Raw genomic sequence first — 27483 nt, 5'->3', positions numbered from 1 at the left:
CTGTTTTTGATATTTGCAAAATTATGAACATAAATAAAAAAGGAAGATAGGTCGAAATGGGAAAAGCTGGTTTCTTCTCAGTGGCACTGATTGAGCTAATTTTGGCTAGTTTTGTAAGCATTGTTTATTCAGAAGGAAATGTGTGCCTTTGGGACTTTTTGATGTTATATAGTGGTTCTGAATTTGCTTTTCATGATCAGATTTGGCTTCTAATTAACCAGCTGAAGGCAAGAGGTTTTGTCTGATTTCATCTAGGTTAAGAGGTGAAAAGTAATTAGGTGAAAGGGAACCATTATAAACAAGGGCAAGTATCTTTTTATTTCTTGGAGTTTTAACTAATAGTTGTTGGTCTTAACAATATGCCCTTTACAGAAGTTTGTTTTGTTTTAAAATTTATTTTTAACCCTGTATACTAAAGAACAGAGATTTTACCCAGAATACTTGGAATTCCAAGGCAAAACTGATTGGAATCTGGTTCTGTGATTTTTCCTTTAAGCAATTCCTCACCATTTGCCCTAGATTCTCTTCTATTGCTTGGTACTTATTAATCCCCTCCTTCTTCACAAATTTTCTCTCTTGGTCTTTGTGACTTTGAGCTCACTTGCTGAATCACTCTGCTGAGCTTGTCCCACTTCTTAAATGAAGGTATATCCAGAGGATCTGCCCTCAGCTCTCTTTTCCTTTGGTAGACTCATTCAGTCTTGGTTTTAGCTATCTCTTCTGTGGATGACTTCCTCATATACTAAAACTTGGCAAAATCTGCTATATGCCCTATCTTTCCACTATCTTGCCTTTATATCTTATCTTAGTTAAGATTACGCTTGGCTGTCACTGACAGAATAGTCAAGATAATAGTGAATTAGACAATAAAAAGCTAATCTCTCTCACAGCAGTGTCCTGGAATGATACAGCTGCTCCACAATCAACAGGGGCCTCAATTATTTACTCTCTCTATCTCTTGCTCTACCATCCTCAATACATAGCTTCTACCTCCTGATCCAAGGTGGCTGCTCCTGATCTAACCATCACTGGTGCCAGGAGTAGGGAGGAAAGAAAAAGGGAAATGCATACCCAAATCTTTAAGAACTCTTCCCAAAAGTTGCATATACCAAATATGCTTCCATCCCATTGGCTAGAACTTAGTTCCTTGTGCAGACCTTACTGTAAAGCAGGCTGGAAAATATAGTCTTTATTTTGGGCAACCGTATTTTTGTATTAGTCCATTTTCACACTGCTATAAAGACATATCCGAGACTGGGTAATTTATAAAGGAAGGAGGTTTAATTGACTCACAGTTCCACATGGCTGGGGAAGCCTGGGGAAACTTACAATCATGGCAGAAGGCAAAGGAGAAGCAAGTACCTTCTTCACAAGGTGGCAGGAGAAAGGCGTGAGTGCAGGGGGAACTGCCACTTATAAACCTCTAGATCTCCTGAGAATTCCCTCACAGAGCAACAGCATGGGGGAAACCACTGGCATGACCCAATCACCTCCCGCCAGGTCCCTCCCTGACATGTGGGGATCACAGTTTGAAATGAAGTTTTGGTGGGGATAAAGAGCCAAACCAGGCCGGGCGCGGTGGCTCATGCCTGTAATCCCAGCACTTTGGGAGGCCGAGGTGGGTGGATCATGAGGTCAGGAGATCGAGAACATCCTGGCTAACACGGTGAAACCCCATCTCTACTAAAAATACAAAAAATTAGCTGGGCGTGGTGGCGGGCGCCTGTAGTCCCAGCTACTCAGGAGGCTGAGGCAGGAGAATGGCTTGAACCCGGGAGGCGGAGCTTGCAGTGAGCCCAGATCGTGCCACTGCACTCCAGCCTGGGCGACAGAGCAAGACTCCGTCTCAAAAAAAAAAAAAAGAGCCAAACCATATCACATATATTCAAGTAAAAACCAGGTGTTTTTATACTATGAAGAAGATGGAGAGGAATGGATATTTGAGGTAACTCACAGCCCCTGCCACAGCTCCTAGACTGTTTCTCATTTAATTTTCTTATATTTTAACAATATGAAAAACTGAAAGTAATTTCACCCTTCTCTGAACTTCAACAACACTTTTTCTTTGTACCTTTATTACAGCACTCATCTTAGTGCGCCTTACATGATAAATTATGTACAAGTATTGGATAACTCTTTGTACAGAATATAGAAGACCTGTAATAATATTTTTAAATTGGTTGGTGTTAATTTTAAGTGGTCAAAGTGAAAGCACAGTGCAGGAAAATTACATTTTTAAAAAGTGGATTAATCTGTTCAGTGCTTAATTAATCATAGGCACATATATTATTTGTAGAACAAATTTAATAGTCATAGTAGACACATATATTATTTGTTGGAAGCTTTATTGAGAAGTATCTACAGTTTTTATCCATTATGTGTGTGCTTAATTTTTCATTTTTAGGAAAGGAAAACACTCTGAATGGTAGGAATTTAATTCTGACTGAGTTACTTCATGTATTTTGTTTTCTTTTAGTACGGCTTTACTCCGTGACATAAAAGAAGGACTACAGAAAGCTGTAATAGACCATACAATAAAAGCCATTGTGATTTGTGGAGCAGAGGGCAAATTTTCTGCAGGTAACTTAAGTCTAACCCTCTCCCACTATCTCTGGAATCCAGCCACAGACTGAGACCAATACTGCATTAGCTGTGCTTGTGGGTAATAACTTAGTGTAGGTAATGGATATGACAGACTTGACTGAGAATGAGAAACACTGTGGAGAAAGGGACAGGAATTACAAGAGAGACCCAGAGAAGGGCTTAGTCTCTTTTATTGTGGATTGGGCTTTTAGAGTATATTTAGTTCCAGACTTGATGGCTATTATACACCTGCTGATATATACCTGCATTGCATGTATCTCCACCATATATGGGTTTGGACAAATCTCTTTAACTTCCTGAACCTCAATTTCTCTATGTATAAAGTAGGAACAATAATATCTATTTTAAGGGGTTTTTGTGACATGAAGTGAGATAACATATCTGAAAGCCTCTACTACAGTACCCACACATGGAAGATGGTCAGTAAATGTTACTGTTTAATTCACACAGAGTCTCATAATGGAATTCATTTTTCTTCTGATAGTCAGCCATCTCAGTGGCCATGGCACTGCTTTATTGGGTTATTGTGTGAAGATGTAAAATTATTGACAAAATATAGCAAAAGTATTCTGAAATGGTGATGTATTCAATGGCATATATGGCATCTTTTCCTTAATGAATACATTATACACTTTGACAAAAGTCACCTGGATATGGGGGCCTATTCAACCTTACAGTAGCCAGAGAAATTTAATGTGTGTTAATGGTAGCCTGAAAAGACACAGATGTTAGAATCATGGCAATAAATAAATATAAAAATGTGAATCACTATAATATTACCATTTATCTTGCCTGTTATGTGCCAGTACCATGTAGGTTATTTATTAATAATAATAATAAAATAATAGTATTTTTAAACACGTTATATTTTAATTCTCAGTTAGTCCTACAATCCTCATTTACAGGTAAGAGATTTTGAGCCTGGGAGAGATTAATATAATGTCCCAAACCTTAACCAGTTATTAAATGGTTTACTCACTGTTTGGAAATTTAAGGTTTGTCACCCAAGATGATGACGATGACGCATGGAAAGAGTGATCAGAATGATAAAGAACTTGATATTTCTTTGTAAGAAAGAAGGTAGATGAGAGAATGTAATTAGAGTTCAGAGGCAGAAAAAATTATTCTTCTAAAAAAGCATTAGGGATTATGAAACTTGACTTAATACATGTACATAGAACAATGCACCCCAAAATGGGAGAATATACATTCTTCTGAAATACATCTGGAACATTTACAAAAATTGACTAGATACTGAATTATAAAATATTATCTAAATAAATTTCATTAAGAATATATTATCTGACAACAATGCAATTAAGCTAGAAATCAATAACAAAAATATAACTAGTAATTCTTATATGTTTGGAAGTTAATTTCCAATATCCTCTGAGTAAAAACAGAAATCATGGAATTTAGAAAAAATTTGGAACCGAATGGCAATGAAAACATAATATAAAACTTGAGGGATGCAGCTAAAGTAAAACTTATCAGGAAATTTATAGCTTTAAATATATATATTAGAAAAGAAAAATGACTGAAATGTAATGAGTTAAGTATTTATATAAAGGAACTGACAAACTAACAGTAAAATACACCCTAATCAAGTAGAATAAAGGAAATAATAAAGAGGAGAAATTAATGAAATAGAAAACATTTGAATCAAGAGGAACAACAATGTTAGTTTTTTGAGACTAATACAACTGACAAACTCTGGAGAGATTGAAGGAGAAGAAAAGGCACCAAGCAATGCATTATTATAAAGAATGATGAAAAGGATACCATTGCAGATACTGTAGCCTTTAAGAAAGATAATGGCCCTTTGGCTGATGCAAGAGCCTAGTGCGGTGGTGGGAGAGGTATCAGCAGGAGCAGCGCTGCCGCGGGGCCTGGGGGCTGACCTGTGTGACTTCCCGTCCATGCGGAGCCCACTGGAACCGCATCCATATCTGGAGATGAGATGATTTTTGATCCTACTATGAGCAAGAAGAAAAGAAGAAGAAGAAACAGCCTTTTATGTTAGATGAGGAAAGGGATACCCAAACAGGAAACACAGCCTTCAGAAAAAAAAATTTGGAGCCAGGGCCAACTGAGGACAAAGATTTGGAAGCTGACAATGAGGACAGTAGGAAAAACGATGCTTCTGATGATCTAGATCACTTGAACTTCTTTAATCGAAAGAAAAAAAAACCAAAAAAGATATTTGATATTGATGAAGTTGAAGAAGGTGTAAAGGATCTTAAGATTGAAAGTGATGTTCAAGAACCAGCTGAACCAGCGGATGACCTTGACATTATGCTTGGCAATAAAAAGAAGAAAAAGAAGAATGTCAAGTTCCCAGATAAGGATGAAATACTAGAGAAAGATGAAGCTCTAGAAGATGAAGATAGCAAAAAAGATGATGGTATCTCATTCAGTAATTAGGTAGGCCCTGCTTGGGCAGGCTCAGAAGGAGACTACACATAAGATGAGCTGCTGAATTGCGTGTTCAACATCATGAGGGAAAAGAATCCAGATATGGTTGCTGGGGAGAAAAAGAAATTCGTTATGCAACCTCCACAGGTCATCCGAGTAGGAACCAAGAAAACATTTTTTGTCAACTTTACAGATATCTGTAAACTATTACATTGTCAGCACACTTGCATTTTTGTTGGCTGAATTGGGTACAAGTGATTCTATAGATGGTAATAACCAACTTGTAAAGGAAGATTCCAACAGAAACAGATAGAAAATGTCTTAAGATTTTTGACCCAGCCATCCCATTACTGGGTATATACCCAAAGGACTCTAAATCATGCTGCTATAAAGACACATGCACACGTATGTTTATTGCGGCACTATTCACAATAGCAAAGACTTGGAACCAACCCAAATGTCCAACAATGATAGACTGGATTAAGAAAATGTGGCACATATACACCATGGAATACTATGCAGCCATAAAAAATGATGAGTTCATGTCCTTTGTAGGGACATGGATGAAATTGGAAATCATCATTCTCAGTAAACTATCGCAAGAATAAAAAACCAAACACCGCATATTCTCACTCATAGGTGGGAATTGAACAATAAGAACACATGGACACAGGAAGGGGAACATCACACTCTGGGGACTGTTGTGGGGTGGTAGGAGGGGGGAGGGATAGCTTTAGGAGATATACCTAATGCTAAATAATGAGTTAATGGGTGCAGCACACCAGCATGGCACATGTATACATATGTAACTAACCTGCACATTGTGCACATGTACCCTAAAACTTAAAGTATAATAATAATAAAATAATAAAAAAAGAAAAAAAGAAAATGTCTTAAGATTTATCAAGGAATATGTCACTTGTCACACATGCTGATCACTGGACACAATCCTGCAGAAGGACATGCGACTCTTATTTCCTACAGTGCGAAACTTGTCATTCTAGATGTTCTGTTGCCAGTATCAAAACTGGCTTCCAGACTGTCACGGGCGAGCAAGCACAGCTCTGTGCCAAAGCTAACTAATTTGCTAATCACTGATTTTTCAAAGCGTGTTGTGGATATGTGCCTCGACCAGTTTGCCATCAGAGTGGATATACCATTGTATTAAAAGCAAGATAAAAAGCTGCCAAGTTCTTTGGCTAGTGGTTGGTTGGTCTGAAATCCTTGCAAGATGCTGATGCTCAAGCTGTTGACATAGGTATAGCCTACTTTAACAACTGTCAGAGAAACATGACATGGGGTAAAGAGGTGCTTTTTTAAAATCGTTCATAGACTTCTGTAGAATGCAAGATAAATTAAAGTTATCGTAACAGTGAAAAAAGATAATGAAAATATTACGAACATGTAAAAAAAAAGCTTCTCAAAATTAACTCAAGAAGAAATAGAAAACTCAAATAGTTCTGTAATCATTAAAGAAATTCAATCGGTAATCAAAAATCTTACCAAGTAAATACTTGACCCAGAAGACTCCATTGGCAAGGTCTACTGCAAAGTCAAGGAAAATATTCCAATTTTACATAAACATTTTAGAGAATCAAAAAAGTGGGGATACTTTCTCTATTAGTTTCTTAGAGTACCATAACAAATCGCCACAAACTAAGTGGCTTAAAACAACAGAAATCTATTCTCTCATAGCTCTGGAGGATAGAAGTTTGTAATCAAGATATCAGCAGGGTCATTCTTCCTCTGCTTTCTTTAGGGAAGAATCCTTCCTTGCCTCTTCTAGCTTCTTATGGTTTCTAGCAATCCTTGGCCTATGGATGCATCACTCCAGTCTGACTTTAATCACATGGCTTTCTTTCCTCCACGTCTAGATTTTCCTGATTTTCTATAGGCCCACCCTAACTCAGCATGACCTCATCTTAATTTGATAACATCTGCAAAGACCTTATTTCCAAATGTCACACTCACAGCTTCTGGGTAAACACTATTCAACTCAGTACACTTCCCAACGCATTTTTTGAGGCAGCTTACCCTTGATACTAACACCTGACAAGGACAGTATGGAAAAGAAAAATTACAGGCTAATTTCATTTATAAATGTAGATATAAAAATCTTAGTGTAAATTGAGACAACAAAGCAACTAGGTAACAACATTATGACAGAAACAAACCCTCATATATCAATATTAACCTTGAACATAAATGGCCTAAATCCTCCACTTAAAGATATAGACAGGCAAATTGGATAAAAAAACAAACCTAATCGTATTCTGCCCACAAGTGACACCCTTTGGTAAAAACACCCACAAACTCAATGGAGTGGAAAAAGATACATCGTGCAAATAGAAAACAAAAATGAGCAGTAGTAGCTATACTTACATCAGATAAAGCAGATTTTAAATCAACAACAGTAAAAAGACAAAGAATGTATTATATAATGATAAAGGGTTCAATATAAGAAGATATAGCTGTCTTAAATATATATGCATCCCAAAATGGACAACCCAGATTTATAAAACAAATACTACTCAACCTAAGAAAAGAGATAGACAGCAATACAATAACAGGGGAGGACTTCAAAACCCCGCTGACAGCACTAGACAGATGATTAAGGCAGAAAATCAACAAAGAAACTATGGACTTAAACTAGACTTTAGACCAAATGGACCTAATAGACACATTTATAGAACATTCTATGCAGCAACTGCAAAATACACATTTTTCTATTTGTGCATGAGACATTCTGTGCATGGAACATTCTCCAAAATAAATCATATGCTTGGCCATGAATCAAATCTCAACAAATTCAAAAAAATCTAAATCATATCAAGTATCTTTTCATATTATAGTGGAGTAAAAGTAGAAATCAGTAGCAAGAGGAACTCTTAAAACTCTACAAATACATGGGAACTAAACAACTTGCTCCTGAATGTTCATTAGGTAAATGAGGAAATCAAGGTAGAAATTTTTTTAAAATATAGAAAGATCTTAAAGTTACGACCTAATGTTGCACCTCAAGGAACTAGAAAAACAAGAAAAAACTAAACCCAGAGCTAGCAGAAGAAAAGAAATAACAAAGATCTGAGCAGAACTACATGAGATTAAGACAAAAAAATAATAATGAGGATTAAGGATCATCATGGTGGACGGGACGCAGACTACATTGCAGCTCTGACTTGGATGGACAAAGCAGCATGCAGAGGCTCACATCATGAATTTTAGCTCCAGAATGACTACAGGAATAAATCAGGAATCCCAAGAGGACCCACAGACCCTCTGAAGGAAGCAGACTGCTCCTGCAGGACACAGGAGACATCTCAAATACTGTGAGTGCCCAAACTGCGGAAATGGGAAAGGGAGATCCTCCATTCCCGAACACACACCCCCACTGGGGAAACTGAAGGTCTAGTTTGTGGGAGAAGATTCTGACCTTACCTGGAGATGAGTCAATTTAGAGAGCCATGTGAAATACAGGGGTAGAGGAAGCAACGGGAAAGGTCCTGGGAGCTTGCTGGGTCCCCAAGCAGGCCATTCCTGCCTAGCATCACAGAGATCCTTCGAGAGGGTGGCCAGAGGCATGGGGAAAATGCCACAGGGAGATGAAAGTCTGCAGCTGAACTTTGTAACAATTTGAACTAGTCTAGAAGCCTCCTGGCCAGAACTCGGGGGAGGGTGGGAATCTGGAGTGCAGACTCCACAGGCAGGGGAAGAACTAAAGCCCTTATGCAGCTGGGAGGTAGGTAGCCTGGGGCAAGTTCTTAGCCCTGCTTGCCCACTGCCTAGAAACAGACTCGGTGCTGTTAGACGGGGAGTGAGACCGGCCCTTTGGATTGTGTGGGAGCTGGGTGAGGCCTGAGTCTGCCAGCTTTCCCCCACTTCCCTTACAACCTGCATGACTCAGCAGAGGCAGCCATAATCCTTTTAGGTACATGACTCCAGTGAAAGTTGAAAAGGGTGTCCTTTCCCCACTTTGTTTTTGTTTGCTTTGTCAAAGATCAGTTGGCTGTAAGTATCTGGGTTTATTTTTTGGGTTCTCTATTCCGTTCCATTGGTCTATGTGCCTATTTTTATTCCAGTACCATGCTGTTTTGGTGACTATGGCCTTGTAGTATAGTTTGAAATCAGGTAGTGTGATGCCTCCAGATTTGTTCTTTTTGCTTAGTCTTGCTTTGGCTATGCAGGCTCTTTTTTTGGTTCCATATGAATTTTAGAATTCTTTTTCTAATTCTGTGAAGAATGATGTGGTATTTTGATGGAGGTTGCACTGAATTTGTAGATTGCTTTTGGCAGCATGGTCATTTTCACAATATTGATTCTACCCATCCATGAGCATGGGATGTGTTTCCATTTGTTAACGTCATCTAAGATTTCTTTCAGCAGTGTTTTGTAGTTTTCCTTGTAGAGATCTTTTGCTTCCTTGGTTAGGTACATTCCTAAATAGTTTATTTTATTTTTTTACAGCTATTGTAAAAGGGGATGAGTTATTGATTTGATTCTCTGCTTGGTCACAGTTGGGATAATTGGTTAGCCACATGTAGGAGAATGAAACTGGATCCTCATCTCTCACCTTATACAAAAATCAACTCAAGATGGATCAAGGACTTAAATATAAAACCTGAAACTATCAAAATTCTAGAAGATAACATTGGAAAAACCCTTCTAGACATTGGCTTAGGCAAGGATTTCATGACCAAGAACCCAAAAGCAAATGCAATAAAAACAAAGGTAAATAGTTGGGAGTTAATTAAACTAAAGAGCTTTTGCACGGCAAGAGGAACAGTCAAACAGTCAGCAGAGTAAACAGACAACCCACAGAGTGGGGCAAAATCTTCACCATCTATACATCTAACAAAGGACTAATACTCAGACTCTACAACGAACTCAAACATATCAACAAGAAAAAAAAATCCCATTAAAAAGTGGGCTAAGGACATGAATAGACAATTCTCAAAAGAATATATACAATTGGCCAACAAACATATGGAAAAAATGCTCAACATCACTAATGATCAGGGAAATGCAAATCAAAACCACAATGCGATACTACCTTATTCCTGCAAGAATGGTCATAATCAAAAAATCAAAAAACAGTAGATGTTGATGTGGATCCGATGAAAAGGAAACACTTGTACATTGCTGGTGGAAATGTAAACTAGTACAACTACTATGTAAACTAGTACAACTACTATGGAAAACAGTGTGGAGATTCCTTAAAGAGCTAAAAGTAGAACTACCATTTGATCCAGCAATCCTACTACTTGGTATCTATGCAGAGGAAAAAAGTCATATGAAAAAGATACTTGCACACATGTTTATAGCAACACAATTTGCAATTGCAAAATTGTGGAACCAACCCAAATGCCCATCAATCAATGAGTGGATAAACAAACTGTGGTATTTTTATATGATGAAATACTACTCAGCCATAAAAAGGAATGAATTAACAGCATTCGCAGCAACCTGGATGAGATTGGAGACTATTATTCTAAGTAAAGTAACTCAGGAATGGAAAACCAAATATTGTACGTTCTCACTGATATGTGGGAGCTAAGCTATGAGGATGCAAAGGCATAAGAATGATACAATGGACTTTGGGGATTTGGGGGGGAAGGGTGGGAGTGGGGCAAGGGATAAAAGACTACAAATATAGTGCGGTATATATTGCTCGGGTGATGGGTGCACCAAAATCTCACAGATCACAAGTAAAGAAGTTACTTATGTAACCAAACACCACCTGTACCCCGATAACCTATGGAAAAATAAAAATAAAAACAGAAAAAAGAAATATACTTATGAAAATATTACAAATATAAGTTCGTAATATAGTATAAGAAGATACAAAGGATAAATGAGATGAAAAGTTGGTTCTTTGAAAACAGAAAAAAATTTATATACTGCTAGCTAAACTAATCAAAAAAGAGAGAAGATTCAAATAAACACAATTAGAAATTATAAAGGTGACAGTACAGCTGATTCCACAAAAAGACAAAAGATGCTCAGAGACTACTGTGCGCATCTCTACATGCACAAACTAGAATAACTAAAAAAAGATGGATAAATTCCTGTAAACATACAACCTCCCAAGATTGAATCAGGAAGAAATAGAAATCCTGAACAGACCAATACTGAGTTATGAGATTGAATCAGTAATAAAAAATTTTTCGACCAAAAAAAACCCAAGACCAGATAGATTCACAGCCAAATTTTACCAGATGTACAAAGAAGAGCTGGTACCAATCTTCCTGAAACTATTCCAAAAAGTCAAGGAGGAAAGATTCCTCCCTAAATCATTCTATGAAAGCAGTACCACCTTGATACCAAAATCAGGCAAGGACACAAGAAAACAAAAAACTAAAGGCCAATATAACTGATGAACATAAATGCTAAAATCATCAGCAAAATACTATCAAACTAAATCCAATAGCACTTCAAAAAGATATTACATCAATATTAGATGGGCTTTATTGCAGGGTTTCTAGGATGCTTCAGTAACTGTGATTCACCAGATAAAGAGAATTAAAAAACAAAATCCATGATCACCTCAATAGATGCAGAAAAAGCATTTGGTAAAATCCAACATCCCTTCATGATAAAACCCCTCAACAAACTAGACATCAAAAAATACCTCAAAATAATAAAAGCTATATACAACAAAACCACAGCCAACATTATACTGAATGAGGAACAGGTGAAAACATTACTCCTGAAAACTGGAACAAGACAAGGATGCCCACTCTCACCACTGCTAGTCAACATAGTACTGGAAGTCCTAGCCAGAGCAATCAGGCAACAGAAAGAAATAAAAGACATCCAAATTGGAAAAGAGGAAGTCAGATTTCCTCTGTTCATTGATAACGTGGTCTTATACCTAGAAAATCCTAACGACTCTTCCAAAAGACTCTTACACTTGATAAATGACTTCAGTAAGTTTCAGGATACAAAATCAATGTACAAAAATCAGTGGCATTCTATACACCAATAACGTTCAAGCTGAGAACCAAATAAAAAACTCAGTCCCATTTACAATAGCCACAAAAAAATAAAATACCTAGGAATACATTTAGCCAATGAGGTGAAAGATCTCTGCAAGGGGTACTACAAAACACTGATGAAAGAAATGATAGATGACACAGAGAAATGGAAAAACATCCATGCTCATGGATTGAAAGAATCAATATTGTTAAAATGGACATACTGCCCAAAACAATATACAGATTCAGTGCAATTCGTCTCAAATTACCAATGTCATTTTTCATGGAATTAGGAAAAACAATCCTAAAATTAATATGGAAACAAAAAAGAGCTCAAATAGCCAAAGCAATCCTAAGAAAAAGAACAAAACTGGGGGCAACACATTACCTGACTTCATATTATATTATAAGGCTACGGTAACCAAAACAGCATGGTACTGATACAAAAATAGACACATAGACCAGTGGAACAGAATAGAGAACCCAGAAATAAAACCACATACCTACACCAACTGATCTTCAACAAAGTCAACAAAAATATGCAATGGGAAAGGACACACTATTCAATAAATGGTGCTGGGAAAATTGGAGAGACATATGCAGAAGAATGAAGCTGGACCCCTATCTTTCACTGTATTTAAAAATTAATTCAAGATGGATTAAAGACTTAAATGTAAGATCTGAAATCATAAAAATTCCTGGATGAATACTTAGGAAAAACTCTTTTGGACGTTGGCCTAGGCAAATAACTTTTGACTAAGACCTCAAATGCAACAAAAACAAAAATAGACAAATGGGACTTAATTAAACTAAGAGCTTCTGCACAGCAAAAGAAATTATCAGCAGAGTAAACAGACAACCTACAAAATGGGAGAAAATATTTGCAAACTGTACATCTGACAAAGGACTAATATCTGGAATCTATAAGAACTCTAACGACTCAACAAGGAAAAACCAATTAACTCCATTAAAAAGTCGACATTGTCTTTTGGTTATATATACTTAAAAATTTTTTTTGAAGTACACATAGGACATATACATTTGCCAAAAGAAGACATACAAGTGGCCAATAAACATATGAAAAAATTCTCAACATCACTAATCATCAGAGAAATGTAAATCAAAACTGCAATGAGATATCTCACACCACTTAGAGTGGCTATTATTAAAAAATAAAACAACAACATGTTGGCAAGGATGCAGAGAAAAGGATATGCTTATACACTGTTATTTGGAATGGAAATTAGTACAACCTTTATGGAAAAACAGTATGGATATTTCTCAAAGAATTAAAAACAGAACTATCATTTGACCCAGCAATCCAACTACTGGGGATCCATCCAAAGGAAAATATATTATTATATCAAAAGATACCTGTATTCATATGTTTATCACAGCACTGTTAATGATAGCAAAGTCATGGAATCAACCTAAGGGTCTATGAATGGTTGATTAGATAAAGAAAACCATAGTATACTACACAGCCATAAAAAAGAATGAAATTACATCTTTCCTTAGGCCATTATCCTAAGTAAAATAACTCAGAAATAGAAAATCAAATACCGCATATTCTCACTTATAAGTGGGAGCTATTATGAAGGAATAATAGGGACAAAAAGGGGGAGCTAAACAATGGGAACACATGGACATACAGAGGGAAGTAACAGACATAGGGACCTTCAAAAGGGCAAGGAGGTTGGGGTGAGGGTTGAAAAGTTACCAAGTAGTACAGTGTTCACCGTTTGGGTGATAGGCACACCAAAAACCCAGACCTCACCATTATGCAATATATCTGTGTAACAAACCTGTACATGTACCCCCCGAATCTATAAAAATAATTTTAAATAATCTTAGTGTATTGTGAAGCTGAATCTAACAACATATAAAAAGCATAATATATCACTTTTGTCCTAGGAATATCAGATTGGTTGAACACTAGATTAATGAAATTCATCCCATTAAAAGATTAAAAAGAAAAATTATATGATTATGTCGAGATGTAGAAAAAGCATTCTATAACATTTGACGTGCATTAAGAAGAAACATTCTTAGTAAATGAGGTACAGAAAGAAAATGCCTTAATCAGGCAAAAGGTATCCATTTTGAAAAATCTACAGGAAACAAACAAAATGGCGAATTGAAAGCTTTCCTTATGAGAAAGGAACAAAACAAAGCTGACTGCTCTCACCATTTCTTTTGGCATTGTATTCAAGGTTCTTGATAAACCAGTAAAGCTAGTAAAAGAAGCAAAAGATATAAGGAATGAAAAAGAAGAAACAAAACTTCATTATTCAGAAGATACAATAGTGTTTGTAGAAAAATCAAAATAATTTATTGAAAAATTGTTAGAATTAATAAGAAAATTTAGCAGTTTTGCTGAGTATAAAATCAATATCCCAATATTAATTGGATTTTGATGTGCTGGAAATAATTAAAAAGTGAAATGACTACACTGTTTGTGCTTTGGTTTTTCAGAAACTGGGATAATAATGATACTAACCTTATGCTATAAGTAGAAGAATATAGTATAGCTTTTAAGAATGTGGAGTTTGTAGTCAAATTGCCTAAGATTAAATCCCTGTTCTACCAGTTATTAGTCATATGTCTGAAGTAGTCACTTGTCTCAAAGCATTAACTTCCTTACCTGTAAAGTGGGAATTGTTATGCTGCTTAACTTAGGTGTTTTGAAAATTAAATGAGACAGCATATGAAACTGCTTAGCACAGTGCTTGATGCATTTATCCAATAATTGTTTATTTCTGTTATTATCTAAAAAACTATCTCAATCTAAAGCTACAGGAATGATAGGCTTGAGACTCAGATTGAAATTGATCTTGTTTCTCTAGAACCAAAAGGAATTGAAAACACAAAACAAAACACTGGACTAGAGAGTGAAATATAATGAATTGGTGAGAAGAAAGGTTAACTCCTGGATTGATGCTAGATGAGGAACAGGTAGCAAAAAGGGAAAAAAAGATGAATAGGCTAGATATAAAATAATTAATTTTTAAAACTTGTACCAAGCTTAGTGTTTTCAAGGAATAGATAATGCTGTAGGAAAAAGCTTACTATGTATAATGTTATATGAAAACAGGAAAATATAAAAATGATTTTACAGTATGCTCTAAATCAGCTGTCCTCAACCTTTTTGGTACCAGGGACTGGTTTCATGGAAGACAGTTTTTCCATGGACAGGGGTAGGGAGTGGGGGTGCAGGCCTGGGAGGGTGGGGGGGCAGGGATGGTTTTGAGATGAAACTGTTCCACCTCAGATCATCAGGCATTAGATTCTCATAGAGAGAGCATAACCTAGATCCCCCACTTGTGCAGTTCACAATAGGGTTCACGCTCCTGTGAGAATCTAATGCCACTACTGATCTGACAGAAGGCAGAGCTCAGGTTGTAATGCTCGCTCACCCATGTGGAAAAAAACTAAGAACTCCTCAAAATATTAAATTATGGCTGTATAGTGATATTTAGGGTGATCTTCACATTCTTTTTAATTTTGTGTGGTTTTCAAATTTTCCATAATACATGTTATTTTTATAATCAGAAAAAGCAATAAATATTATTTTTATTGAAGATAAAAATCTATTACAAAAACATAATTCTAAGCTGGTTGATTAACATATAACTCATAAATATGTATACATGTTACCCTGTTATTTTATACTGTGATGACTCATGCCCTTAACAAAGATACGGAGCTAAGTTGCTGTGAACGGGCTTGATTAACAGTATCACACATACAAAAATGAGAGAGGCTGACTCAATCTCAGAATAATGATCTTTGGAAGAGAATCCCTATTCCTCTTTTCTGAGATTTTTAATTTTTTTAAAGTTAGAGTTACTACTTATTATATGGAAAGATAGATTTTAGAAAATTACAGAATTCCTGGTAAAGGTTTGAGGATTTTCTCTCATAGCATTCTACATTCTCCAATATACTTGTTTTCAGCCAAGGATGAAGTGTAAGGGCCCAAAGAGGTCTGAGACTTTTTAAGAGTCATCAGGAACTCTAAAAAAAATTAAGAAATAAATAAAACAAATTAAACAATTTTTTAAAGAGTATCGGGTAACTTACTGTTATATAACAATGCCCATGTATTTCTCAACTCTGTTTTCTCCTTGTCTTTGTGCCCTTAGGTGCTGATATTCATGGCTTCAGCGCTCCTAGGACATTTGGCTTTACACTGGGACATGTAGTAGATGAAATACAGAGAAATGAGAAGCCCGTGGTGGCAGCAATCCAAGGCATGGCTTTCGGAGGGGGACTAGAGCTGGCCCTGGGCTGTCACTATAGGATAGCCCACTCAGAGGTAACAACCAAGGTTCTATATAGTGGCTGGTGTGTGGGGCTTTTCTTTAGCGCAAACTCTAAATGTAGTCATAAGTATCAGCGGTGAGTATTTTATTTTATTTATTTGTTTTTTTGAGATGGAGTCTCACTCTGTCTTCCAGGCTGGAGTGCAGTGGTGTGATCTCGGCTCACTGCAACCTCCACCTCCCGAGTTCAAGCAATTCTCCTTCCTCAGCCTCCCGAGAAGCTGGGACTACAGCCACGCTACCATGCCCAGCAAATTTTTGTATTTTTAGTAGAGACGGGGTTTCACCATGTTGGCCAGGCTGGTCTCAAACTCCTGACCTCAGGTGACTGCCCACCTTGGCTTCCCAAAGTGCTGGGATTACAGGCATGAGCCACTGCACCCAGCCCAGAGGTGATAATTTTGAATGGTTAGCTTACTGGTTAACCACTTCAGCTGTTATGTACCAGTACAGTGGTACTAATTGTTAAAATGTTCAAATACTTCACTTCCATTCTGGTAAGTAAACACCTGCTACTCTGAGCCCTCTGTCTCCTTGTTTCCCTTAACCTTAGCCCCAGGGTCTCTCTATGATCCATCAACTACAGGGGAACTCCTGAGTCAACAGAAAGCCCCGAGACTCTACCTCCAGTACTATGACCCATATCAGGTTTCACTGATGCAATGCTCATGCAGTATGAGTATTAAATTATGTTGGCTGTCACTTCTAAGTATACATTTAAATACTTCCTTGATAAGTCAAAGATTTCTGTTTCATGGTCCCTTATAATTATCAGTACCTAATAAGACAAATTTCTATTGGAAAATATCACAAAACTAGTAAATACGGGGACATTTCTAGAAATAGGTTTAATTTAGGCTGTTAGACATGTCAGATGAGGTCTGTGATACCACTGTGTATCACAGTATATATAATGGTAGCATTTTTGTAATTAATATATTTTTCTAATGATGAAAATAATATTCATTATTCTACTAAACTAGAGGACATAAAAAGGTATACAGATGTAAACTAAAATCATCATAAACTCACAGTTCAGAAATAACCACTATTAACATTCTATTTCATTCTAGTCTTTTTTGTATGTAATTTTTTCTTACAGATTCTTTTTCCTTTGAAAAATGTCCTTTAATAAAAAGTACATTGGCTGGGCGCGGTGGCTCATGCCTGTAATCCCAGCACTTTGGGAGGCCAAGGCAGGCAGATCACAAAGTCAGGAGATTGAGACCATCGTGGCCAACATGATGAAACCCCGTCTCTACTAAAAATACAAAAATTAGCTGGGCATGCTGGCAGGCGCCTGTAGTCCCAGCTACTTGGGAGGCTGAGGCAGGAGAATCGCTTGAACCTGGGAGGTGGAGGTTGCAGTAAGCTGAGATCATGCCACTGCACTCTAGCCTGGTGACAGAGCGGGTCTCCATCTCAAAACAAACAACAACAAAAAAGACCACATTTGGGCTTTTTTTGTATTTAGTTTATACTCTATTTTTATACTATAATATTTAACACATAATTAAATATTCTTTATTCTGCCAATCTCTGTCTTTTAATTAGAGAACTTAATACACTTATATTTAATGTAATTACTGATAAGGAAGAACATCTGCCATTTTGCTATTTGTTTTCTATGCTTTTTGGTTTTTATGTTCAGTTCCTCCATTACTACTTTCATTTGTGTTAAATGTAAAAGTGTACCCTTGTAACTTTCTTGTTGTTTCTTTTACTATATATATTTTTAGTTATTTTCTTAATGGTGGTTAACTTGGTGATTACAATTAACATCTTAATTTATGACAATTTAGTTCAGATTAATACTGACTGAATTTTAATAATATACAAAAAATTTGCTCCTCTGTAGCCTCCATTACTTGCCCCTTTATGCTATTATTGTCACAAGTTATATCTTCATACATTATGTACTGCTTAACATAGATTTATCATTGTTGCTTTACATAGTGGTCCTAAATCAGATAAGAAAAAGAGGAATTACAAATGAAAAATACATTATTACTGTCTTTTATATTTACCCATGTAGTTACTCTTTATCAGTGTTCTTTATTTCTTCATGTGAATTCAAGTTACTGTCTAGTGTCTTTTCATTAAAGCCTGAAGTATTTCTTGTAGGGCAAATATACTAACAACAAAATCAGTTTTTCTTTATCTGGAAATGTGTTAATTTTGCCTTCATTTTCAAAAGATAGTTTTGTTGGGTATAGAATTCTTGATTGATAGTTGTTTTCTTTTGGCACTTTGTGCATGTCATTCATGCCTTCTGGCCTCTGTGGCTTCTGAGGAGAAATCATGTTAATCTTCTGGTAAATATTCTTTAAAAATATCATTATAGGCTGAGCACAGTGGCTCACACCTGTAATCCCAGCACTTTGGGAGGCCAAGGCAGGTGGATCACCTGAGGTCAGGAGTTCAAGACCAGCCTGACCAACATGGAGAAACCCTGCCTCTACTAAAAATACAAAATTAGCTGGGCGTGGTAGCACATGCCTGTAATCCCAGCTACTTGGGAGGCTGAGGCAGGAGAATCGCTTGAACCCAGGAGATGGAGGTTGCAGTGAGCCGAGGTCACACCATTGCACTCCAGCCTGGGCAACAAGAGTTAAACTCTGTCTCAAAAAAAAAAAAAAAAAAATCATTATAAGTGGCGGCATAATATTCAATCATATAGCTATACCAGAAGTTATTTAACCATTTCCCAATGGTGTTTTAATTTTTATAAATGCTTATAAATAAATATGCATATATGTCCTAAGTGCTCCTTTTCTGTGTCCCTCTTACCATAACCTGTACCCTGAGTGCAGATCTGAGTTACTAGCAATAAGTAAAGAGGTAGAGATGGGCAGTGTTGGAAAGAATGGTGAATGACTGTTAGGAAAACCTCTTGTAAGACAGGCCTCACATGTGTGAGGTATTTTGGAACTGCTAGAATCACAATCTGGGTAAATGGCAGTCCGCATTTAAGTACCCTCCTCTCACCCTTATACCTGTAAATGGCTAACAGATCCTTAGCCACTTTTAAATGGAATGGGCCAAGAAAGGCAATAAAATAAAGGACTCAAGCTCACCTTCTTGTCTGGACTAAGATTACTGTCTGACTTTAAAAAAAAAAAAAACAGCCTTTTGGAGATGTAATTTGCATGCCATACAATTCATTCATTTAAAGTGTACAATTCAATGGTATATGAGTATATTCTCAGAGTTGTGCAACCATTATCACAGTAAATTTTAGAACATTTTATCACCCCAAAAAGAAACCTTGTGTCCTGTAGCAGTAATCCTCCATCACCTTCTGCTATCCTAAGCACCCACTAATCTACTTTGTCTCTATAGATTTGCCTATTCTGGATATTTCATATAAACAGAATCATACGATATGTGGTCTCCTGTGACTGGCTTTTTTTGTTTAGCATGTTTTGCCTCTTCTGGATATTTCATATAAACAGAATCATATGATATGTGGTCTCCTGTGACTGGCTTTTTTTGTTTAGCATGTTTTCAAGGTTCATCCACGTTGTAGCATGAATCAGTTCTTTATTGATTTTGCTGAATAATATTCCATTGTATGGATGTACCACCTTTCATTTATCCACTAATCATAGATGGACATTTGGGTTGCTTCTACTTTTTTGGCTTTTATGAACCATGATGCCATGAAAATTTGTATACAAGATTTTTGTGTGCATATGTTTTCATTTCTCTTGGGTATATACACAGGAATGGATTTGATGGGTCATATGCTAACTCTATGTTTAACATTTAAGAAACTGCCAGATTGTTTTCCAAAGTGTCTACTCTGTTTTATATTCCCACTAGCAACGTATGAGGATTCTGTATTCTCCATATCCTCTCCAACACCTGTTATTATCTGTCGTTTTTTAAATAGCCATCTTAGTGGGTATAAAGTGTTACCTTGTGGTTTTGATTTGTATTCCTCTGATGGCTAATGATATTGAGCATCTTTTCAAGTGCTTACTGGCCATTTGTATCTCTTCTTTGGAGAAATGTCTATCCAGATCCTTTGCCCATTTTTAACAGGTTGCTTGTCTTTTATTATTGATTTGTAAAGTTCTTTATATATTCTAGATAGAAATCCTATATCAGATATATAATTTGTATGATATATATATTCTCTCCCATTCTGTGGGTTGTCTTTTCACTTTCTTGTTTCCTGATTCTTGCAGGACTCCAGAAAGTTGTTTCCGAAGAATATTATTTTTGTTGGCTGAGACAGGTCATTTTACAGTCAGCGAATAAATGTGTAAGAAGCTAAAAATGTGTTTCAACACGAAGAGTTAGGGACAGCACAGCTCTGTTTATGCTGTTAGTTAAAGAAAAGGATGTGCACTAATTTGCCCTGTAGAAATCTTGCTGAATTCAGTGACACCATGCTTTTGAGAATCCAGGAAATCCAGGGAAATGCTTGCCTTAACTCTGAACGTATCATCTCATGCTAATGGCCTTTATGCCTTCAATATTTGATAGGCTCAAGTTGGCTTACCAGAAGTTACACTGGGACTTCTCCCTGGTGCAAGAGGAACCCAGCTTCTCCCCAGACTCATTGGAGTTCCTGCTGCACTTGACTTAATTACCTCAGGTCAGTATAGACCTTGGCAACAACTGTCTAGATTAGTGTGAAGAATTGGACTAGGATTTAGAAAAATTCTGGCTTGACCACCTACTCCCTATGTAACCATAAAAGGATTCTTGAACTTCTTGGCCTCTCGATTTTCTGATCTGTAATATGGAGAACTACCTTTCTGAGCTTCTCAAACGTTATCATGAAGATCAAACGTGAGAGCCTTTTAAATGAAAGTATGCAAAGAGCGAATCAAATTTAGGATTTTATTTCAGTTCAAGTGACTATTCATAAACACTGGTGTTCACATAGAGTGCATTATATTCAGAACTAATTTAGAAATTGTAATATATGCCGGGCGCAGTGGCTCATGCCTGTTATCCTAGCACTTTGGGAGGCCGAGATGGGCAGATCACTTGAGGTCAGGAGTTGGAAACCAGCATGGTGAAACCCCATTTCTATTAAAATACAAAAAAATTACCCAGGCATGGTGGCAGGCACCTGTAATCCCAGCTACTCGGGAGACTGAGGCAGGAGAATCACTTGAACCCAGGAAGCGGAGGTTGCGGTGAGCTGAGACTACGCCACTGCACTCCAGCCTGGGCAACCGAGCGAGACTCATCTAAAAAAAAGTTGTAATATAAATGAGAAAACCATAATTTTCAAGGTATGTTTTCAAATTTTAATATGAAAATGACTAAATTTTTCATTTGCAAGTATTAAGATATCAGCTAGAAATGCAAGTTGTTCTTTTTATTTTCTTTTTTTTGAGACAGAGTTTCACTCTTGTAGCCCAGGCTGGAGTGCAGTGGCATGATCTCGGCTCATGGCAACCTCCACCTCCCGGTTTCAAGCAATTCTCCTGCCTCAGCCTCCCAAGTAGCTGGGATTACAGGCATGTGCTACCAGGCCCAGCTAATTTTGTACTTTTAGTAGAGATGGGGTTTCTCCATGTTGGTCAGGCTGGTCTCAAACTCCCAACCTCAGGTGATCTGCCTGACTTGGCCTCCCAAAAGTGCTGGGATTACAGGTGTGAGCCACCACATCCGGCCAGCCCAGTGCTTTTTAAGTTGTTCTTTCTCAATAGAGAATGTGAACACTACAACACTAGACCACATTTAGAGACCCTGGATTTGCTCTCTTTCTCTCTCTCTCTCTCTTTATACATATATATATATATATATATATATTTTTTTTTTTTTTTTTTTTTTTTTTTTTTTGAGATGGAGTCTCACTCTGTCGCCAGGCTGGAATGCAGTGGAGTGATCTCTGCTCAGTGCAACCTCCGCCTCCTGGGTTCAAGTGATTCTCCTGCCTCAGATTTACCATATATTTGTTTGTAAGACATTAAAGAGATTTTCAGTTGAGGTAAGGTTAGAAGAAAGAACGTATACAACAATATACTTCAAACAGATATAACTAATAATAAGAATTTAGATCAGTCATTTTACTTTTTTGTGCCTTATTTTCTTTATAAATGTACCTAGGAATAGTACCTACCATATGGTGGTGTGGTGAAAATTGGATAAGTTAATACATACAGTGTCCTTAGGACAGCCCTACACATGGTAATAACTCCATAATTGTTAGATATATATTATTATTATTTATTATTTATTTATAATTTTTTTTTGAGATGGAGTTTTGCTCTAGTTGCCCAGGCTGGAGTGCAATGGTGCAATCTCAACTCACCACAACCTCCGCCTCCCAGGTTCAAGCAATTCTCCTGCCTCAGCCTCCCAAGTAGCTGGGATTACAGGCATGCACCTCCACACCTGGCTAATTTTTGTATTTTTAGTAGAGACAGGGTTTCTCCATGTTGGTCAGGCTTGTCTTGAACTCCTGACCTCAGGTGATCTGCCTGCTTCAGCCTCCCAAAGTGCTGGGATTACAGGTGTGAGCCACTGGGCCCAGCCTTTTTTTTTTTTTTTTTTTTTTTTGAGACGGAGTTTCACTCTTGTTGCCCAGACTGGGATGCAATGGTGCAATCTCAGCTCACCGCAACCTCTGCCTCCTGAGTTCAAGCGATTCTCCTGCCTCAGCCTCCCAAGCAGCTGGGATTACAGGCATGCACCACCACGCCCAGCTAATTTTGTATTTTTAGTAGAGTCGGGGTTTCTCCATGTTGGTCAGGCTGGTCTCGAACTACCAACCTTAGGTGATCCGCCCACCTTGGCCCCACAAAGTGCTGGGATTACAGGCGTGAGCTGCTGCGCCCAGCCAGGTATATATTATTATACCCAAAGATCTGTCTTTTTTAGTAAAAGAGGAAAATTGAAGAAAAATGAGATGAAGATCTTGGTATTGGACTATATCCTGAAGAACAGGCAATAAAAAGAGCACAAGCTTTAGAATCAGAGACCTGGCTTTGAATCCCAGCTCTACCACATATAAATAATATGCCTCGTGCAACTTAATTTTTATTTATTCATCCAGCAATTATTAATTTTCTCTCATATGCTGGGCCCTTTTCTAGGCATTAGGCCTATAACAGTGAACTGAACCAACAAAAATTTCTGCCTTCATGGAGATTATATGAAGAACAGAACAATAATCACCACAATAATCATCATTGTCATATTTCATCAATTCAAAAATGTCCTTTTCCCCACAGCTTTCAAAGTGAGATGACTCTCAGATTCATTGTAAGTCGTGGTTTAATTTACAGGTTTTTTTTTTCCTAGTTTCTGTGTCAAGAATTTGGGAGCAGCTTACTTGGGATATAGCTCAGGGTTTGTCATGCGATTGGAGTCAAGACACTGTGACTAGGGCTGTAGTCATCTGAAGGCTTGACTAGCACTGGAGGATCTACTTTCTTTCTTTCTTTCTTTCTTTTTTTTTTTTTTGGAGATGGAGTTTCACTCTTGTCACCCAGGCTGGAGTGCAGTGGCACAATCTTGGCTCACTGTAACTTCCATCTCCTGGGTTCAAGTGATTCTCCTGCCTCAGCCTCCTGAGTAACTGGGATTATAGGCGTGCGCTACCATGCCTGGCTAATTTTTGTTTTATTAGTAGAGACAGGGTTTCACCATGTTGGCCAGGCTGGTCTTGAGCTCCTGACCTCAGGTGATTCACCTGCCTCAGCCTCCCAAAGTGCTGGGATTACAAGCATAAGCCACTGCACCCGGCCTGGAGGATCTACTTTCAAGATGACCCAGTCACATGGATGACTAGATGGTGCTGACCTTGGCAGGAGGCTTCCTTTCCTATGCACGGGGACCTCTCCATAGAGCTTCCTGAGTATTCGCACAATGTGACAGCTCGCTTCCCCCAGAAAGACACCACAGTGTCTTTTATGACCTACCGTTAGAGTCACATGCCATCTTTTCTAAACTCTCCTATTGGCTATGCAGGTCTTCTCTATTCAATATGGGAGGAAGCTTGAATACCAAGTGGTTAGACTTGCTGGGGGTCACTTTGGAGACTAGCCACCACAACTGTATGCACACACATATCCCTACCTAAGATATAATTTAGATAGATAGATAGATAGATAGATAGATAGATAGATAGATAGATAGTCAGGTGGAGATAAGTGCTAAGAAAACACAAAACAGAAAGGGAGAGATATAAAATGTTAGGAATGGGAGGTGAATTAATATTTCAGGTAGGGTAGCTGGAAAAGGCTTCTCTACAAAATGACATCTGAGTAAAGACCTGAAGAAGATAAGGAAGTTTGTTATGCCAATATCTGGAGGAAGAAATCCCACATAGAGAAAATAGCAAGTACAAAGCCCTGAGGCAGGGACATGCTTAGAATGTTCAAAGAACAGCAAGAAGGTCCATGTAACTGGAATGAAATGAGTAGGGGAAAAGTAGTAGAAGATGAAGCCATACCTTGTTGGGCTTGGAAGGTTATAGAAAGAACTTTGGCTTTTCTTGTGAATGAGGAAGAAAGGCATTGGAGTGTTTCAAGCAGAGGAGTAACATGCTCTCACTTAGGTTTTTCAAAAAATCACTCTGGCTGTTGAAAATATACTAATTGGAGACAAGGACAAAAATAGGAAGACTGAGGGCTGCTATCATAATCCAAGGGAGAGATGATGGGGGCTTGGATCTGAGTGGTGGCAATGTAAATCATAAGATATGGTCAGATTCTGGAGATATTTTGAAAGTAGAGCCAACAGGATTTTGTGACAGAGCAGATACAAGATGTGAGAGAAAGAGGAGAGTCAAGGATGATCTAATGACCGGAGTGGGTAGCTGGAAGGATGGTGCCATCACTAAGACTGGGATTTCTGCTGATAGAGCAGGTTTTAGGAAGTATCACAAGAGCTTCATTTGGGACATGTTAAGTTTGAGAGGCCTGTTACACATCCAAGTGGAGATGTCAAATAGACAATTGGATAGACAGGCCTGGGGTTTAGGAGAGAGAGGTCTTCTGAACGCCTCTAAGCCTCTGTTTTCTCATCAGTAAACAACCACATGGTTGTTTTAAGGAATAATGAAATAACATGACATGCTTCTGATATAGTGCCTGTTAAACAGACCAGACCACATTTCATAAACGGTATCTGGCCCCCAAAGATGTCCACATCCTAATTCCCAGAACCTGTGAATATATTATGTTACATTCAAAAGAACCTTTGTATGTGTGATTACATTAAAGATCTTGAGAGGGAGATTACCCTGGACTATCTAGCTCAGCCCATTTTATCACAAGGGTCCTTATAAGAGGGAAGCAGGAGGTCAGAGAAGAGAGAAGACGCTATGTGCTGGCTTTGAAGATGGCGGGAGACATCACAAGCCAAGTAATGTAGGCAGCTTCTAGAAGCTGGAAAAGACAAGGAAAACATTCTTTCTTACAGCATCCAGAAGGAACACCTTCTGCTGACCTATTTTAGACTTTTGACATCTTAAACTATAAGATAGTAAATGTGTGTTTTAAGCCTCTAAGTTTGTGGTAATTTGTTACAGCAGTAATACGCTACTAATAAGAAAGCTATTAGTAATCACGATATTCAGAATCCTGCTTTGGTTTGGAAAATATTTTTTTCTTTCTTTTTTTTTTTTTGGTGACAGGGTCTCATTCTGTCTCCCAGACTGGAGTACAGTGGCACAATCTCAGCTCACCACAACCTCCACCTCCCGGATTCAAGTGATTCTCCTGCTTCAGCCTCCCCAGTAGCTGGGATTACAGGCGCGTGCGCCACCACACCCGGCTAATTTTTTGTATTTTTAGTAGAGACAAGGTTTCACCATGTTGACCAGGCTGGTCTCAAACTGCTGACCTCAAGTGAGCCACCCGCCTCGGCCTCCCAAAGTGCTGGGATTACAGGTGTGAGCCACTGTGCCCGGCCGAATTTTTTTTTTTCTAAGAAAGAGTGTTAAAGAAAAAGATTAGTTAAATTGTGAAAGTTGAAGATTCCCTACTGATGTGAATGAGGAAAAAAAGTGCCAACTTTGTAGGCACTGTTCCCATAGGAAATTAATAAGTAAATAGATTTAGGTGGCTAACCCTTTCTGATCTTCTGAAATCCATAAGAGAGGTAATTCTGGAAAGTAGAGTGGTTACAACAGCAACCTTCTCCACAATTTCCTTAAAATGCCGTCTGAAAATGAACGAATCTTTAGCAGTAACCACAAAGGATATGCCTGATCATATTGCAGTTCGTTCGCTGATGTTCTCCGTCCAATCAACTGACAGGACTACATGTGTCCTGCTCCTCTTTCTGTTTTATTTTCTAGGCGCTGTCCTCTTTGTTCACAGAAAAGCATAGAAAGCTCTGCTGTATTCTCATAAAGCTTGGCCCCAGCCCTGATAAGTTTCTCTATACTCATTCACAGGACAGGCTTTGAGCTCTAGACTTCGGTGGGATACCTCTTACTACCCAGAATACTGTGGGGGGAAAGAGGAATTGGGAGTAACATCTTTATCCTGCCTGCCTTTTAGCTGTAGGTCCAGGTGGGTTTTCTCTATACATTTTTTAGTACTAGCACCTCAAGGCTCTCAGGCAGAAATAATTAATATCAGCAAATATTGTTCTATGACCAAAAGAAACAGACACACAAAAATTCTTAAAACTAAAACAACTGCAACCCTAAAACCTATGAAAATATTTTATGACTTAAAAAAAAGAAACGTAAACATCAGTCTGCTGAAACACTAAAGAAAACAAAAACTTTTAGAAAACTCACATTATTCTAAATTAGAAAAGAAAATATTTTGTTAAATAAGAACACCGTATTTAAAATCAAAACCTTAGCCAAAATAATTTCTTTTTGAAGCAATAAAAAGATGTGATAGGATAGATTACAGAATCAACAACATGGAGGATAAAAAGAGACACATCTAAAGAATTCAAAAGAATTTAACAAAAAGATAAATAAAATGTAAATGAAGATAGCAGACATGGAAGATACATAACAGAGATCTCTGCTTTGAATAATAAGTGCTCCCAAAGCACAAGGCAAAAAAAATGAAAGCAATAACTAAAAGAAAAAATAGAAGAAATTCTTCAGACATTAAATAGCATCAGAGATTGTACTTTAACAAGCATGCCATTTTCCTGGAAAAACTGATGAGGAGATAATTCTTTGATGTGTCTTGGTAAAGATTTTAAACTTCCAGAAAATA

At 37.6% G+C, this 27483-nt stretch overlaps 1 protein-coding gene and 1 pseudogene across 2 annotated transcripts in view; both read left to right on the top strand.

Moving 5' to 3' along the window:
• EHHADH (enoyl-CoA hydratase and 3-hydroxyacyl CoA dehydrogenase) overlaps positions 1-27483 on the top strand; it is a 67057-nt gene that overhangs the window by 3339 nt on the left and 36235 nt on the right. The window contains exons 2-4 of one of the 2 annotated variants that reach the window (XM_054482779.1): positions 2477-2580; positions 16139-16311; positions 20813-20924. In XM_054482779.1, the coding sequence (XP_054338754.1) occupies positions 2477-2580; positions 16139-16311; positions 20813-20924 (389 nt within the window). The remainder of the gene's footprint in view (positions 1-2476; positions 2581-16138; positions 16312-20812; positions 20925-27483) is intronic. The other variant, XM_063662483.1, reaches the window with a different exon arrangement.
• LOC129034224 (eukaryotic translation initiation factor 2 subunit 2-like) lies at positions 4517-6110 on the top strand (annotated as a pseudogene).

Source organism: Pongo pygmaeus, chromosome 2 (genome assembly GCF_028885625.2).
Source record: "Pongo pygmaeus isolate AG05252 chromosome 2, NHGRI_mPonPyg2-v2.0_pri, whole genome shotgun sequence".
NCBI classification, from domain to species: domain Eukaryota; kingdom Metazoa; phylum Chordata; class Mammalia; order Primates; family Hominidae; genus Pongo; species Pongo pygmaeus.
This window is presented reverse-complemented; position numbering and strand designations above follow the sequence as displayed.